At 40.1% G+C, this 14,551-nt stretch overlaps 1 protein-coding gene across 1 annotated transcript; it reads right to left on the minus strand.

Annotated features, from left to right (window-relative positions):
• Window positions 1–1,787: 1,787 nt before the first annotated feature.
• LOC116521651 (vomeronasal type-2 receptor 26-like) lies at window positions 1,788–10,396 on the minus strand. The gene is made up of 4 exons (XM_032236311.1): window positions 10,166–10,396; window positions 4,912–5,139; window positions 3,545–3,671; window positions 1,788–2,710 (listed from the first exon to the last, which is right to left on the minus strand). Exons 1-4 carry the CDS (start codon window positions 10,394–10,396, stop codon window positions 1,788–1,790), a joined length of 1,509 nt encoding a protein of 502 aa, XP_032092202.1.
• Window positions 10,397–14,551: the final 4,155 nt, after the last annotated feature.

A 14,551-nucleotide genomic window follows, 5' to 3' on the forward strand; every position in this document is an offset into this window, starting at 1 on the left:
AGCAAAGACTTAAAACTTGCTTAGATTATGTATATATTGCTGACCATCAGATTTACAGTGCTATATTTTTTTACATAACTCAGACAAAACCTTTAGAGTTATTTCAGCATTTTATATCTTAAATGCACTTATGTGAATTAATTAATAGTAATTTGGACTTTAAATTTTGTTAAAAACCCATAATATAAAAAATACCAAAAATTAAAAAAATTGATAAATTTGAAGATAATTTTGCATGTTGTGGCAAATCATGACGTCTAGGAGTTTTTTCAATATTTTATTTGTTTTCAGCACACTAAATTAGATGAAAATAATCAAATAGCTTTTTAGTCACAGATTTGTGTAATGAACCATTTTTTGTTGAAATTCCTGGGCAGAAAATGTTTCCACAAATACAGAAGTAATTTGTTTGGCTCAACTTATCCTCTTGTATAGCAGAGGATAACATTCAAGAGCTGCAGTAGTGCAGTGGTTAGAGTCCAGTACTGCAGGCTACTTCTGGCTGCTAGCTGTTCGGCAGTTCGGGTCTCACCAGGCTCAAGGTTGACTCAGCCTTCCATCCTTCTGAGGTGGGTAAAATGAGGACCCAGAGTGTTAGGAGCAATAGGCTGACTCTGTAAGCTGCTTAGAGAGGACTGTAAAGCACTATGAAGCAGTGTATAAGTCTTAGTGCTATTGCTATTACTCTTTCAGTCTCCAAAATTTTGAATATAATCCCCGTCCCATAAATTTAAAAAATGATATTAGAAAGAAAATGTGTTGGAAAGAGGGTACCAATAAATAGATAAAGATAAAGACAGGTGTGCTAGTTGTTTCCAGCTCTAGGGGCTGTGCTCATCTCTACTTCTAAGGCAAAGAACCAGCATTGTCTGAAGACTCCGTGGTCATGTGGCATGACTCATGAAGGCATATGGAGGTGCTCAGAGCACTGTTACCTTCCCACCAAAATGGTCCCTATTTTTCTACTTGCACTTTTTACGTCATATTCTACTCAGTATCCAGAATGCAGCTCTAAAGGTGATCAATAGCATTAAGTATCTGTGGGTGCAAACAATTAACAATCCGAATTGTTCTCTCCATGTCATCCTGAGTGAAGCAAACCAGCACCTGCATTTCCTGTGTCAGATGAGGAGAGCACAGCTTTCTCCTTCTGTCCTGGTCACTTTTTACAGAGACACGATTGAGATCATTTTAACAATCTCTTCATCACTGTTTGGTTTGGTGGTAGTGCCTCAGTCAGAAAGTACATACAGAGAGTGGTAAGGACAGCCAGGAAGGTTATAGGAAGGCTGCTTCCTATTATTCAGGATACTGCTTATAAGTGGTATAGCATTAAAGCATTGTTAGAGACCCCACACACCCACTTTATGGACTGTTTCTGTTGCTTCCCTCTGAGAGGAGGTTTTGAAGTATTTCTACCAGGACTACCTGATTCTGTAACAGCTTTGTTCCCTATGCCATCTGTGCGGTAAACTCGCAAGATTTGTTTTTCTCACCCTGTACATTTATAAATCCAAACTAGACTGTATTATTTCTCTGTGTCATACAATATATTTGGGTATATGGGCATATGCTAATTTATTTATTTACTTATTTATTTATCATCTTTATATAGTGTATTTTGGAGGAGATGACTCTTTGACAGCTGTATGGAATGAAATTTTATTTTAATGTATGCCAATTAGCGTACATTTCAAGTGACAACAAAGTTATTTCATTCCTGAATGAAATTCTTTGGCCAATTATTTTCATGTTCTTTTTATAGCATCATAGAATTCAGCCATCATTCATGTTGCTCTTGAAATCACATCATTCTTTTTCCTAACTAGCTGCTCTCTCGTATTCAGCTCTGGCCTCAGTATGATAATGTAGCACTTGGGCAGGAAAATGCAACCTAGTAAACCACCACTTGAAGCCAAGATAGAGAAGATTTCCACAGCCACCATGGATTTCCCCTTGGTGCTCAAGTACGTAGGCAGAAAGGACACCCAAACACTGCAGAAGACCAGCATGCTGAAGGTGATGAGCTTGGCTTCATTGAAAGTGTCAGGCAACTTCCGGGCAAAGAAGGCCACTGTGAAGCTGATGAGGGCCAGAAGCCACATGTAGCCTAGCACAAGGTAAAACATGATCTCCGAGCCTTCGTTGCACTGCACTAAGATCTCATCCAGCTGGGAATGCATGTCCAACTCTGGGAAAGGAGGAGAAATGGTCCACCAGACAGCACAGATGCCTGTTTGAATAAGGGAGCAAAAAACAATGACTGAGACGGACAGCCTTTTCCCCACCCACCACCTCATGCGGTTCCCTGGCTTTGTGGCCATGAAGGCCAGAACCACAGTGATGGTTTTGGCTAACACACAAGACACTGCAATGGAGAAGACCATTCCAAAGACTGCTTGCCGGAGCAGACATGTGACTTTCCCTGGACATCCGAGGAAGAGGAAGGAGCAAAGAAAACACAGCAGGAGCGAGACAAGCAGGGTGCAGGTGATATCCCAATTGTTGGCTTTGACGATGGGAGTGTTCTGGTGGAAGATGAATGTCCCCATCACCACAATTGTGATGACAGCAAAAGAAACAGCAAAGCCTGTCAGGAGTTCTCCCAGGGCTTCTTTGTAGGATAAGTAGGTGATAATTTTGGGAATACATTGATGGTGTTTCTCATTTGGATATTGCTCTGTGGGACACCTCTCACATTGGTTGGAATCTGAAAACCATAAATAAACTCTCTAAAAAGTCTACACATTGAATAGAATTAAGTTCTTAAAAATTATTCCATCCTGAAGGTGTTTTGGGAGACAATAAACCTCTTAAATGTTTTGCTTTAAGAAAATCCTTTTAAAGTTTATTTTGTATTCAATACAGTACGTTTCCTGATCAAGAGATTACACAATTAAATAAAGAAATGTTTTTACTTAAAAAAAGAAGAAAGAGAACAAGGCTGGTGAGAGATCCCAATCAATCCATGCTTTTCTTTAAAACCACCGTATTTTTGGGCGTATACGATTTTGAAGAGGTGAACTAAAAAAAATATTGCATTCTGCACACCTCCCAAACCACTGCACACCTCATTTTTTGTGAAAAAAATAAGGCATGTAGAGAGTTTGAGAGGATTGCATAGTGCTCCTGGGGCTGCATTTTTTTGGGGGGAGGGAGCAAAAACAAGAAAAAAAATGACCCCTTTTGCCAAAAAAAGGAGCATGCATAGCTTTTAGGAGGCTTGCAGAGTGCTCCTGAGGCCTGGGGGGGGGATATGAGCAAAGACCAATCCACATTTCCCTCCTGTTTGCCCTCCCCGGTCCCCAGGAGCATTTTTCAAGCCTTCCAAACCTTCTGCACATTCATTTTTGTGAAGGGGGTGTGGGGTTTCTGGAGGCCAAAAACCCTGTATTCACAGTATAAGATGCACCCAGATTTTCACCCACTTTTTTGGGGGGAAATGGTGTGTAATATGCTCTGAAAAATATGTTATATTCAAGAACCCAAACTTGGTTAGAAGAAAATTTATTTTAAAAGAAACACAGATCTTTTTTTTTGTTACCAATCATGGTGGAAATGCTTCCCTCTGAACACTTGACACAGTCATAGCAGCAAACCTGTTTTCCCTCCTCAATCAATTTCCTGTACCCAGGATGGCAGCTTTCTACACAGGTGGAAGAAGGTGGTGTCTAATGAGAATGGCCAGAGGAAGACATTAAAATGGATTAGAATCAAGCTTTGAATCAATCAGTCAGCAGTCACGGTCTTTAAATAAATCCAACCCCACCCACCACAGTTTCATGTAATTTCTATTAATGCAAAATTTTGAATTCCTAGGACCGATTGCTAGAATTAATCAGAGCAGCATTTAAAATCTGAAAAGTCTTTGGACTGCTATTGAAAATTTGAAGACAAATCCAAATCCGGACACCTCTTCACATTACATAAAGCAACTTGAGATGTCCTAAAGAGGACCATTAAAGAGTATGTTTCTCATGACCTTAATGAGCTGTTTTAAATTTGAATATTAATAAGAAAATAAGAGTACTCATCAGTGGGAAAGTCTGTCTATCTGTCGGTCTGTTTATCTATCTATCAATCATCCATCCATCCATCCATCCATCCATCCATCCATCCATCCATCCATCCATCTATCTATCTATCTATCTATCTATCTATCTATCTATCTATCTATCTATCTATCCATCTTCTTGTTAGATTGGGTAATGGATAGGCACACACAGGGTTTTCATTGATTCAGCTGATTCAAACTACAGAGTACTCATCAGTGGGAAAGTCTGTCTATCTGTCGGTCTGTCTGTTTATCTATCTATCAATCATCCATCAATCCATCCTCCATCCATCCATCCATCCATCCATCCATCCATCCATCCATCCATCTATCTATCTATCTATCTATCTATCTATCTATCTATCTATCTATCTATCTCTCTTCTTGTTAGATTGGGTAATGGATAGGCACAAACAGGGTTAATGGTAACAACAGCTCTTTATTAAGTACAACAAGTGAGAACAATCCAGCGAAGGTTGAGTCTGACAACAGCCCTTTTATAGTGAGCTGTCAGACCCTTCACCCAATAGGATTAAGTGTTATTTTTCATATATTTTTTAAAGGAGAAAGGTAAATCATCAATTCAGTGTTACCTTGCAAAAGATGAATCTTCCACTTCACTAGCTCTCAAGAAGCCCCTGAACTCAAAGGGTCCAAAACCCCAGTGATCAGAGCTCCCTTTCCCTACAATCTGAAAGTGTAGATTTGAGAACTTCTTCATTTTTCCACAATACAAGAGTGTTCTAACAACATTAAGAAGATATCAAATGATCTTGGAACTACTCTAAGATTACTGGTTTAAAATTCTAGAAATTTGAGAAAATATCCCCATGTTTTATTTGGTTTGTTTAACTCACCTGCTTAAATTTGGTGTTCCATACAATGACAGATGTATTTATGGCGAAGTCCTCCTTTTGAGAACTCTGAGGTTCAATATGTCCAACTTGGACCTTCTGAAAGGATCGATTGGGGAAAGAAATCAAGTTGATGATATCGTATGCTGCTGCCAGGTTTCCATTCTCATTGAAAGCTATTTCTTCCCCAACACTATTGTTGAAATGGAGCTTTTTCAGAAATAAATGAAGCTAAAAGATAAGAGAGACAAGTGAGAAATTGGTGTCCATAGCAGGCAATACAATATGGGATTCATCAAATGGTGCTCAACCAGTTTTTAATGAACAATCAAACATTTGAGTTGAAAGTATTTTTTAATGTTTCAACGGCATAATTCTGTTTTGCAGGACTATATTCATATTTTTATGTTTAAGTATTACTAATAGATATATTTGTACATATATTTCTTATTTGTACTTCATAATGGATAAAAACAATTGCCAATAAATATAACAAAATAATAGAATAAAAGATTTGGAAGGGAACTTGGATATTTTCATCTCTTCTTGTCCAACTCCCTGCTCCACCGGGAAACCTTGTACCATTTTAGAAAAATAGTTATCCAATCTCTTCTTAAAATCATCCAGTGTTAGCACACCCACAACTTCTGGAAGCAAGTCATTCTACTGATTAAATACTGCTATTTAACTATCAAGAAGTTTCTCCTTAGTTCTAGATTGGTTTTCTCCTTGATTATTTTCCATCCATTGCTTCTTGTCCTGCTTTCAAGTGTTTTGGAGTATATCTTGACTCCCTCTTCTTTGTGGCAAGTCCATTATATATAATGGATATCACAGGAAAACATATTTATTGGAGTTCTATTCCAGAAAACACGATTAAGAAGTTAAATGATGACCTTGATATATTAAATCAAATTTTCTTCAGGCATGGGACAGAAAATGCCTACACCAAACATATCTCAGAGAAAGACAAGTTTTGTCATTCTATCCTACCCTTGCCTTTCATTTCATCAATTATTATTATTATTTTGCAAAATTCTTCCTTCTGTCTACTTTGGTGAATTTTTCTTCTGCTACTCAACTTCAAAATGTTGCACAATTGAAGTCTTTTATTGGATTTGTGGGTTTTTGGGGATTGAAGATTGGAAAGGAAGCTGGGAAAAAATTACTTCCCTATATCTAACATAATATCTGTAAATAAAAATCTAAATTTCCACAAGGAATAAGCATTTTCAGAGATTACCATGAAGCCTCTATACAACTAAAATTGTAAATTTGAAAGACAAAAAGAATAGGTATAAAAAGTGGAAAGTGGGGTACCCAATTAAGGCAGAATATCAACAAATAACCCAAGGCTGCAAATATGAAATCAGGAAAACTAAGGCTCAAAATCTTGTGAGAAAAAACCCTTCTTTTAACATGTACAAAAGAAGAAAAAAGTCAAGGAAACAATTGGTCCACCAGTGGGAGAAAATAGCAAGAAGATGATGAGCATCAGAGAGAAAGAAGAACTGCTTAATTCATTTTTTGCATCTGGCTTTACACAAAAGGAAAAAAAACAATCCAATCTATCAAAAATAGAACCATGAAAAACATATCAGGAATAGAAGCTAAAATAGACAAGAAAATGGTAAGAGAGCACCTGTCCACACTAGATGAATTCAAATCATGAGAACCAGATGGATTAAATCCGAAGATTCTGAAGGAACTGGCAGACATGATCTCACTGAACTATATCTTTCAAAGATCCTGGAGTACTGGGGAACTACCAGAGAACTGGAAAATAGCTGATGTAGTCCCCATCTTCAAAAAAGGGGTAAAAGATAAATCCAGCAAACCACAGATCTATCAGCCTGACCAAAATACCTGGGAAGATTCTGGAAAAGACAATCAAGGAATCAATCTGCAAACACACTTTTTATATAAATATTGAATTTTTATGTTTTAAATTGTTAAAAAAAATTAAAAAATAAAAAATAAAATAAACAGCCGAAAACATATATTTCAATAGACATAAATATCATTAAGATCGGCTCGAGCATGAGCCTGGAAAATCGGATGAATAAATCGCTGGTCCCATTGACCAACCCAGATTCAATCTCTCATCGTTATCCTGGGACGTGTATATTTGTCTTCATTCATCAAAGGATACTTAGTGAATTTTGTAAACATTAAAATAACTATATTATTATGGCTACGTTCCCATTGAAAGGCAATGTAACTCACCTGCCAAGGTTGGACTTTCAGAAAATTCCACTTCTCTTCATTGCCTCTTGTCTTCTGCTTGGCTCTGGATGAATATATAGCATGGAGACCATGTGCTACAGCATATAAAGCATTGTAAATACTGTAGCTCTGGCCAGACATCTCCATTTCAAAGGCAGTTCCAGGGAGACTCCCCAAATCCTCTTTCCCAGTGCATTTTCTTTTTCCTGGTATACTGTTTCTTGGAAGTGAACAGAGAAATGCGGCACTCCAGAACATAGGTAGCAAAGGGACTTTAGAGTGATATGGATTTAGGTCCTCCAGGTACTCTTGAAAGCCTGGAACCCTATTTGTGTGTAGGGCAAAAGACAAGCTGCCATTGAAGGAGAATGTGGTGAATTTCTTTGACTCAAAGACAGATGTGACATCCCAGAGAGAACTTATGATCCAAACCCTCTCTATTGGGCACCTGCTACCAATTTCATAGGCTTCAAGAATTATTCGTAAACCTTCTATAGATTTCATGTCCCCATAAACAAGTATTACATTGGTTTTACTATACCACAAGAGACGTCCTATGTTATTTAGATTACTCTTCCGTAAGAAACTGGAGTTATAAGTGATCACTCTTGGAACAAACTGAATTAAAGAAATGCAAATGTCACTCTGGATGAATTTTGGTCTCAGAATTCTGAGAAATCTCTCTCCAGTGGCGTCTTCTGGAATGAGAAGATCAATCCAATTCCATCCAAAATATTTCAGGAGCTGAATAATCCCAGCATACTGGAGGTTTTCATTTGGAGTCATCCAAAAGAAAGAAGGGAACTGCTGTTTATCACTCAATGCCAGGTCAAAAGTGCCAAAACTGAGCTGCAGAGTGGGAATAATAATGATGTGCTTTTAGACAATGTACTGTTTTTGCAGATATGTCAACAAGAAGGAAGGAAGTACATTTCTTTTGAACCTTATTTCAATAAAAAATCCTGATGTTAAATGTTAAATCTGGGGATCAACAAGTCTTTCCTTATAGCTTTTGCTATAAAAGCACCATTAGTATTCCATTCATCAATTTTTAGACCAAGTATTCTTAATTTTTGATTGTGCTAAGCAGAAATAGACAGCAGATAGGAATGTGTAAAAAAAGAGGAGGCTTATTCTTCAAGTATTGGACAGTATTAATTTATGTTTATGTTTTTATGTTTTATTGAACATTTATATGCCGCCCTTTTCCCTGAGGGGACTCAGGGCGGCTTACAACAATAGGGGAAGGGAGTGCAAGACAAGACTTAAGTAAGAAAAGAAACGTGAGTAAAAAAAAAAAAAAAAAAAAAATTGACCATAAAAACACAACATTCACTCAACATTCGTGCAGGGTGAGAATAAATCCTATCCCCAGGCCTGACGGGATAGCCAGATCTTGAGGGCTGTGCGGAAGGCCTGGACTGTGGTGAGGGTACGGATCTCCACGGGGAGGGTGTTCCATAGCGTCGGAGCTGCAACTGAGAAGGCTCTCCTCCGCGTAGTCGCCAGTCGGCACTGACTGGCGGATGGAATTCGGAGGAGGCCTACCCTGTGCGATCTGATGGGACGCAGGGAGGTAATTGGCAGAAGGCGGTCTCTCAGATAGCCAGATCCACTACCATGGAGCGCTTTATAGGTGGTAAGTAGGACCTTGAAGTGCACCCGACGATCAACAGGTAGCCAGCGCAGCTCACGGAGGATCGGTGTTATATGGGCGAACCGTGGTGCGCCCATGATCACTCGCGCGGCCGCGTTCTGGACTAGCTGAAGTCGTCGGATGCTCTTCAAGGGCAGCCCCATGTAGAGCACATTGCAGTATTCCAGCCTAGAGATCACAAGGGCTCGAGTGACTGTTGTGAGAGCCTCCCGGTTCAGGTAGGGCCGCAACTGGCGCACCAGGCGAACCTGGGTAAATGCCCCCCTGGTCACAGCTGACAGATGGTGGTCAAAACTCAGCTGTGGATCCAGGAGGACTCCCAAGTTGCGGACCCTGTCTGAGGGGTATAAATTTTGCCCCCCCAGCCTGATTGATGGAACGTTAGCCGAATTTTTGGGAGGAAAACACAACAGCCACTCAGTCTTTTCCGGGTTGAGCACCAGTTTGTTAGCTCTCATCCAGTCTTTAACAGCCTCAAGGCCCCGGTTCATCACGTCCACCGCTTCATTGAGTTGGCACGGGGCGGACAGATACAACTGTGTATCGTCCGCGTATTGATGGTACTTAATCCCGTGCCTCCGAATGATCTCGCCCAGCGGTTTCATGTAAATGTTAAATAGCAGGGGGGACAGAACCGAGCCCTGCGGCACCCCACAGGTTAGGGGCCTCGGGGACGATCTCTCCCTCCCCACCAACACCGACTGCGACCTGTCCGAGAGGTAGGATGAGAACCACTGTAAAACAGTGCCGCCCACCCCCACCTCCCGCAGTCGTCGCAGAAGGATACCATGGTCGATGGTATCGAAAGCCGCTGAGAGGTCAAGGAGAACCAGGATGGACGCATAGCCTCCATCTCTGGCTCTCCAGAGATCATCGGTCAATGCGACCAAAGCGGTTTCAGTGCTGTAACCGGGCCTGAAGCCAGACTGGAAGGGGTCAAGATAGTTAGCTTCCTCCAAGGTACGCTGATCTCTCATCTTGATACCCAAATAACTTTTTTTCTGTACATTATGAGGGCAACATATCTATAACTTTACTGATCAATATATTTAAAATTGTTAAGGCATAAAGAACAAGAGAAGAAAATCAAATAAGAAGAGGCATGTCTAGAAGATGGAAAGACAATATCAGAATCAAGATAGCAAGAAGGACAGTTACACCTTTTCTTACATACCAAATGAAATGTTTGCGCTTACTAAGAATTTCTCCTGTTGCAATAGTAATAGATACATTTCATTTCTCTGACAAAATAAACAAATAAAACCTTGATCTGCTTTTGAGAGATTACCCCCAATTTTGGTCCTCCTATAATTTTTTTTAACTACCACCTTTTCCTCTTCCTGATTGAGCATCTATGTGAGCCCAGATCCTTACCTGTGGAATTTTGTAGGCATTTAAGATGTTGGCTATCTGGATGGTGTTCTGGGAAGGAAGATCACCAATGACAGCCATGATGTTTTGGTCCTTTCCCTTTCTGTAATTGAAGGGACACCAGCTTTCAAGAAAGAAGAGATCCAAAAGGTTCTGAGAGGCTTTCATTGCCTGAAAACCATTCTCATGTATCTTGGAGACCAAGGTGATGTTGGGTAACAGGTCCTCATTCATGTTGATCTCCTGAATGGCAAAACTGAAGGCTAGGACATGCTGTAAATTTTTAGGCAATGGCCTGCAAGAAGAATTTCATTTCGTTCTACAACATTAATGTATTTCTCCACACCTAAAATGATGTATTTGTCTGCTTGAATGAGTACAGGAAGTCCTCAGCTTATTACAGACCATACAAAGTTACAATGGCAGAGAAAAAAGTGATTTATGCCCATTTCTCACACTTAGAACCATTACATGATCCCCTTGGTCACCTGATTTATATTTGGATGCATAGCAACTGATTCATATTTATGGCAGTTGCAGTGTTCTGGGATCACATGATCACATTTTGGGAACTTCTGACAAGCAAAGTTAATGGGGAAGCCAGATTCACCTCACAAAAATTACTAATTTGAGAACTGTAGTGATTCACTTAACAAATGTGGCAGGAAAAGTAATGGGGACAAAAGCTTTGATTCTTAAATTTCAGAAGTTAAGACATTCCAGAAGTGAGGAAGGCATCGAGTGAGGAACTGAATTGGGAGGGTCTGAATCTCACTTGAGGATCTGACAGCATTTGTGCATCACATTTTGAGAAGCTTAAAACAGAAGTTTAATGCAATTGCAAGGATTGTTTCATGTATGTAGGGCAACAATGCAACTGGAGGGCAGAAACTTATGGATTGTGCGATCCATTAATGACAATCCAAATACTTAAGATATACTTGCCAAAATGGTAGGGACAACTTGCTGGCCACGTCCCTGAATCGTTTCCCAGTTGCCACTGCCAGCTTGTTTTTCAGTCATTTTTTCATATTCTGTGCATGCACAGAACAATTTACAGCCGACAGTATACGAAGCATGTGCAAAGCGAACTGGCAACAATGTCAGCAGCAACCAATCCCAGCTTAAGATATATCATTTTTACACATTCATCTATTTAAATCTGTCCCTTCTTTGTGTGCCTTAAAGTACCAAGGAGACTCACTGCATGATACGCAGAAAACTCAAGTAACTACAATAGTTATAAAATAAAAGTCTTGGTATTAGAAGTGTTTGCAAATAAGGAATAAGTGAAAAAATCCAAACAGTATCATTATATAGTATGGGAATCATAGATGTAGAGGACTTACAACTTTTATTAAAATATTCACGCAGAATAGTTTTGATGCGGTTTCTTTTTCTTTTTGTATACTAAATAAAAAAATAGTGGAACAACTTCTGGTCTGGCATCACGCCGGAACGAGCTGCTGACAGATCCTCTGCTCGGTTCGCCCGGTCTTTGCACGAACGTGGCCGTAATAGGCAAGGTCCCTTCGAGGTGTGAGGACCTGTGGAGAAGGGAAGCATCTGTGCAGTGGAGGGTGAAGGGCGATCTCCCCCCACGAAGCGAGAGGCTCCCTCAGAGTTCGTGCAAAAGAGTTCGGCTGATTAATGGCCGACCAGAAGACTGCCAGCCACTAATTAGGAAGGGAGAAACAGCAGCAGGGAACGTAGCGGATCGAATGACGGTAATCACAAGATCTGATTTAAAAGCCTAAATCTAAAAGATAGACAACTTAACTGCAACAAGTACAGATACGTGTGTGGGCGCATTTATCTGAAGCGGCTAGTAAAGACAAACAGGAAAATTTTGAGAGAGTTGATTGACGGAGTGGATAGAGGAAGACCGAGACTTTGGACTATTTAAATTTGAGAATTAACGGAGGATGAGACGGAGGAGAGAAAGACAGTCAACTGGATTTGCCTTCCAGGGAAAAAGGGGAAAAAGCTTAATCACAAGGGTTTGAACCAACTTTAAACCACTAAGTACGCGGTGTCATATTACAGCCAGAGACAGCAGAAGGATAACATTACACTGACAACAGGAAGAGATTGATGGGTGAGTTCTAAATACTTCCTGGCCTCTCCTGCACCCTGTCGTATCACGCTGAAACGTTTCTCTTCCTGACTAGTAGACGTCTCCCAGATACTATAGAATTAACTGAGCCTATATTACACAGCCCTGCCCCAGTTTAATTACCTTGTATGTACCCCGGGCTCTGTATAATTACTCAAACAGCATTCAGAAGGTACTAGACTTACAGCTTAAAGGGGAAGAGCTGAATCAAAGCAAATGGCAACAAAAACAGTAACTTTAATTAAAGAGAGTAAAAAGCAAACTCCCCTATCTACCCCGGTGAGGGAAAAGTCCCCTGAGGGCAGGCAAATGGGAGATAAGGCAGCCCCAACCCTACAAGACCAGGTGGTAACAATGGACTCCCTACAAGAGGCAATATTGAAGATGGGTGAAAGTGTCACCAAAGGCCTGGAGGGAGTAAAAAATGAAATGCATGAAGTAAGAAACAATATGGGAAAGATTGAGGAACATATAGGAGTAATACAAATAGCGCTGCTGAAAAATGAGCAGGAAATTCAAAATTTTAAGGGGAGAACGGAAATAGCGGAAAAAAGGATAGACAAAGTAGAGGACAATCTGGAATCTATAAACTCAAGCCTGGAGGAGGCCATCCTCCAGCTAGAATTAGAGCGATTAGCATATTATTTAAGACTACAAAACGTGGAGGAAGCAAAAGATGAAAACCTCCGGGAGCTGATTGGAGAAATCCTGGGATTAGTCCTCGGCAGGCCGAAAAAGAGGTTATTAACGAACTGGACAAAGCCTATAGAGTCAATACAGGCTTCGCGAGATGCCACCGGCTTCCGAGGGAGATCCATGTGAGGGTGTTGAGAAGGCAGCTGAGAGAGGACATTCTAAGTACAATAAGAGGAGACTCTCTAACATACAAGGGTAAAGAAATTCTCATCTTAAAACAGACTCCACGGAGAGTCAGAGAGAAGAGAAGGAAATACAACTTCCTCTCCACACGTTTAAACAGAGACAGAATCCAGTTCAGATGGCTCCTTCCAGAAGGAATGTTAATAACATGGAGGGAAAAGAAATACCGGATAGATACCTTGGCGAAAGCTCAAGAATTCCAGGAACTTTTACTAGCAGACGATGAGAGGTTTAATAAAGAAGGACTTTTAAGACAGGAGGACACTATAATTGAAACTCAACCAGAGGGGCGGGGGGCGGGAGAGGCCAGAGAACGAGAGAGATATGGCAGAGAAGATTCGAGAGCAAGGTCACCCATCAAGACACGATCTAAAGGCGCCCTCAAAGCGAATAACGTGTAAGGGAATTGAAGAATGGGAAACGAATGTACTATCAGCAAATGTAAATGGTCTTAACATAACTTCCAAAAGAAAACGTGTACTGTTGGATCTAGTGAAACAAAAGTTAGATGTTAACCTGTTGGTCTGTCCAAAACTAGGTAAAACATTCTGCTCGTCAGCACAAACCAGAAAAAGAGGAATTGTGATGTATATAAAAGAATGGTTGAACCCCAAATTAATACACGCAGACAAAGACGGTAGGGTATTAATGGTGGAGATAATGAATGGTGGGGAAAAAAATTTACTAGTTGGAATTTATGCCCCAAACCAAAAACAAGAGAGATTTTATGTTAATCTATATAAGAGGATAAATGAAATAGAGTGGCAAAATATATGTATTCTAGGAGATTTCAACGCTATAGCAGACGGTAAGATGGACTATAAGGGTACACACAAGAAAAGTACAAGAAGGAAACTACCGTCTGCCTATGTAAATATGGTGAAGGAATTAGATCTTTATGATGTCTGGCGAACAATGAATGACAAGATGCAACAGTACACGTTTTACTCCCATCCACATAATTCATGGTCCCGTATCGACATGGTTTAGTCAAACTCGGAACTACTCATGGATACTGTAAATATTGAAATAACAACGAACAAGTGGGCCGACCATCACCCAGTCTTATGGCAATGGAAAGGGAAGGCAAGGATAAAAGCTAGGTGGACATTAAACCAGAACATACTACAAGAGAAACAATTTGTACAACAAATAGAAAAGGAATTGGGCTACTTCTTTAAAGAAAACTGTAAAGAGCAGACCTCAATACAAAATGTTTGGGACACGATGAAGGCAGTTGTGAGGGGAACATCAATAGCCTATATAATAAGAAGAAACAAAGTATACAGGGGAAAACTTAATACACTGAACAAAGAATTAAGAGAGACGGAACTGCTGATCCAGAAAGAGCCAGAAAACAGTAGACACAGGGAAAAAGGAGAGTTAATTAAACA

The sequence above is a fragment of the Thamnophis elegans genome, chromosome Z, assembly GCF_009769535.1.
Source record: "Thamnophis elegans isolate rThaEle1 chromosome Z, rThaEle1.pri, whole genome shotgun sequence".
Taxonomy (NCBI): domain Eukaryota; kingdom Metazoa; phylum Chordata; class Lepidosauria; order Squamata; family Colubridae; genus Thamnophis; species Thamnophis elegans.

Coding starts and splice junctions, on each gene's coding strand:
- LOC116521651 (XM_032236311.1), bottom strand. CDS start 10,396: ATGAATGAGGACCTGTTACCCAACATCACCTTGGTCTCCAAGATACAT. Junction 3,672..4,911: donor GGAACACCAAATTTAAGCAG/GTGAGTTAAACA, acceptor CATTCTCATTAG/ACACCACCTTCTTCCACCTG. Junction 2,711..3,544: donor AAGCATTTCCACCATGATTG/GTAACAAAAAAA, acceptor TATGGTTTTCAG/ATTCCAACCAATGTGAGAGG.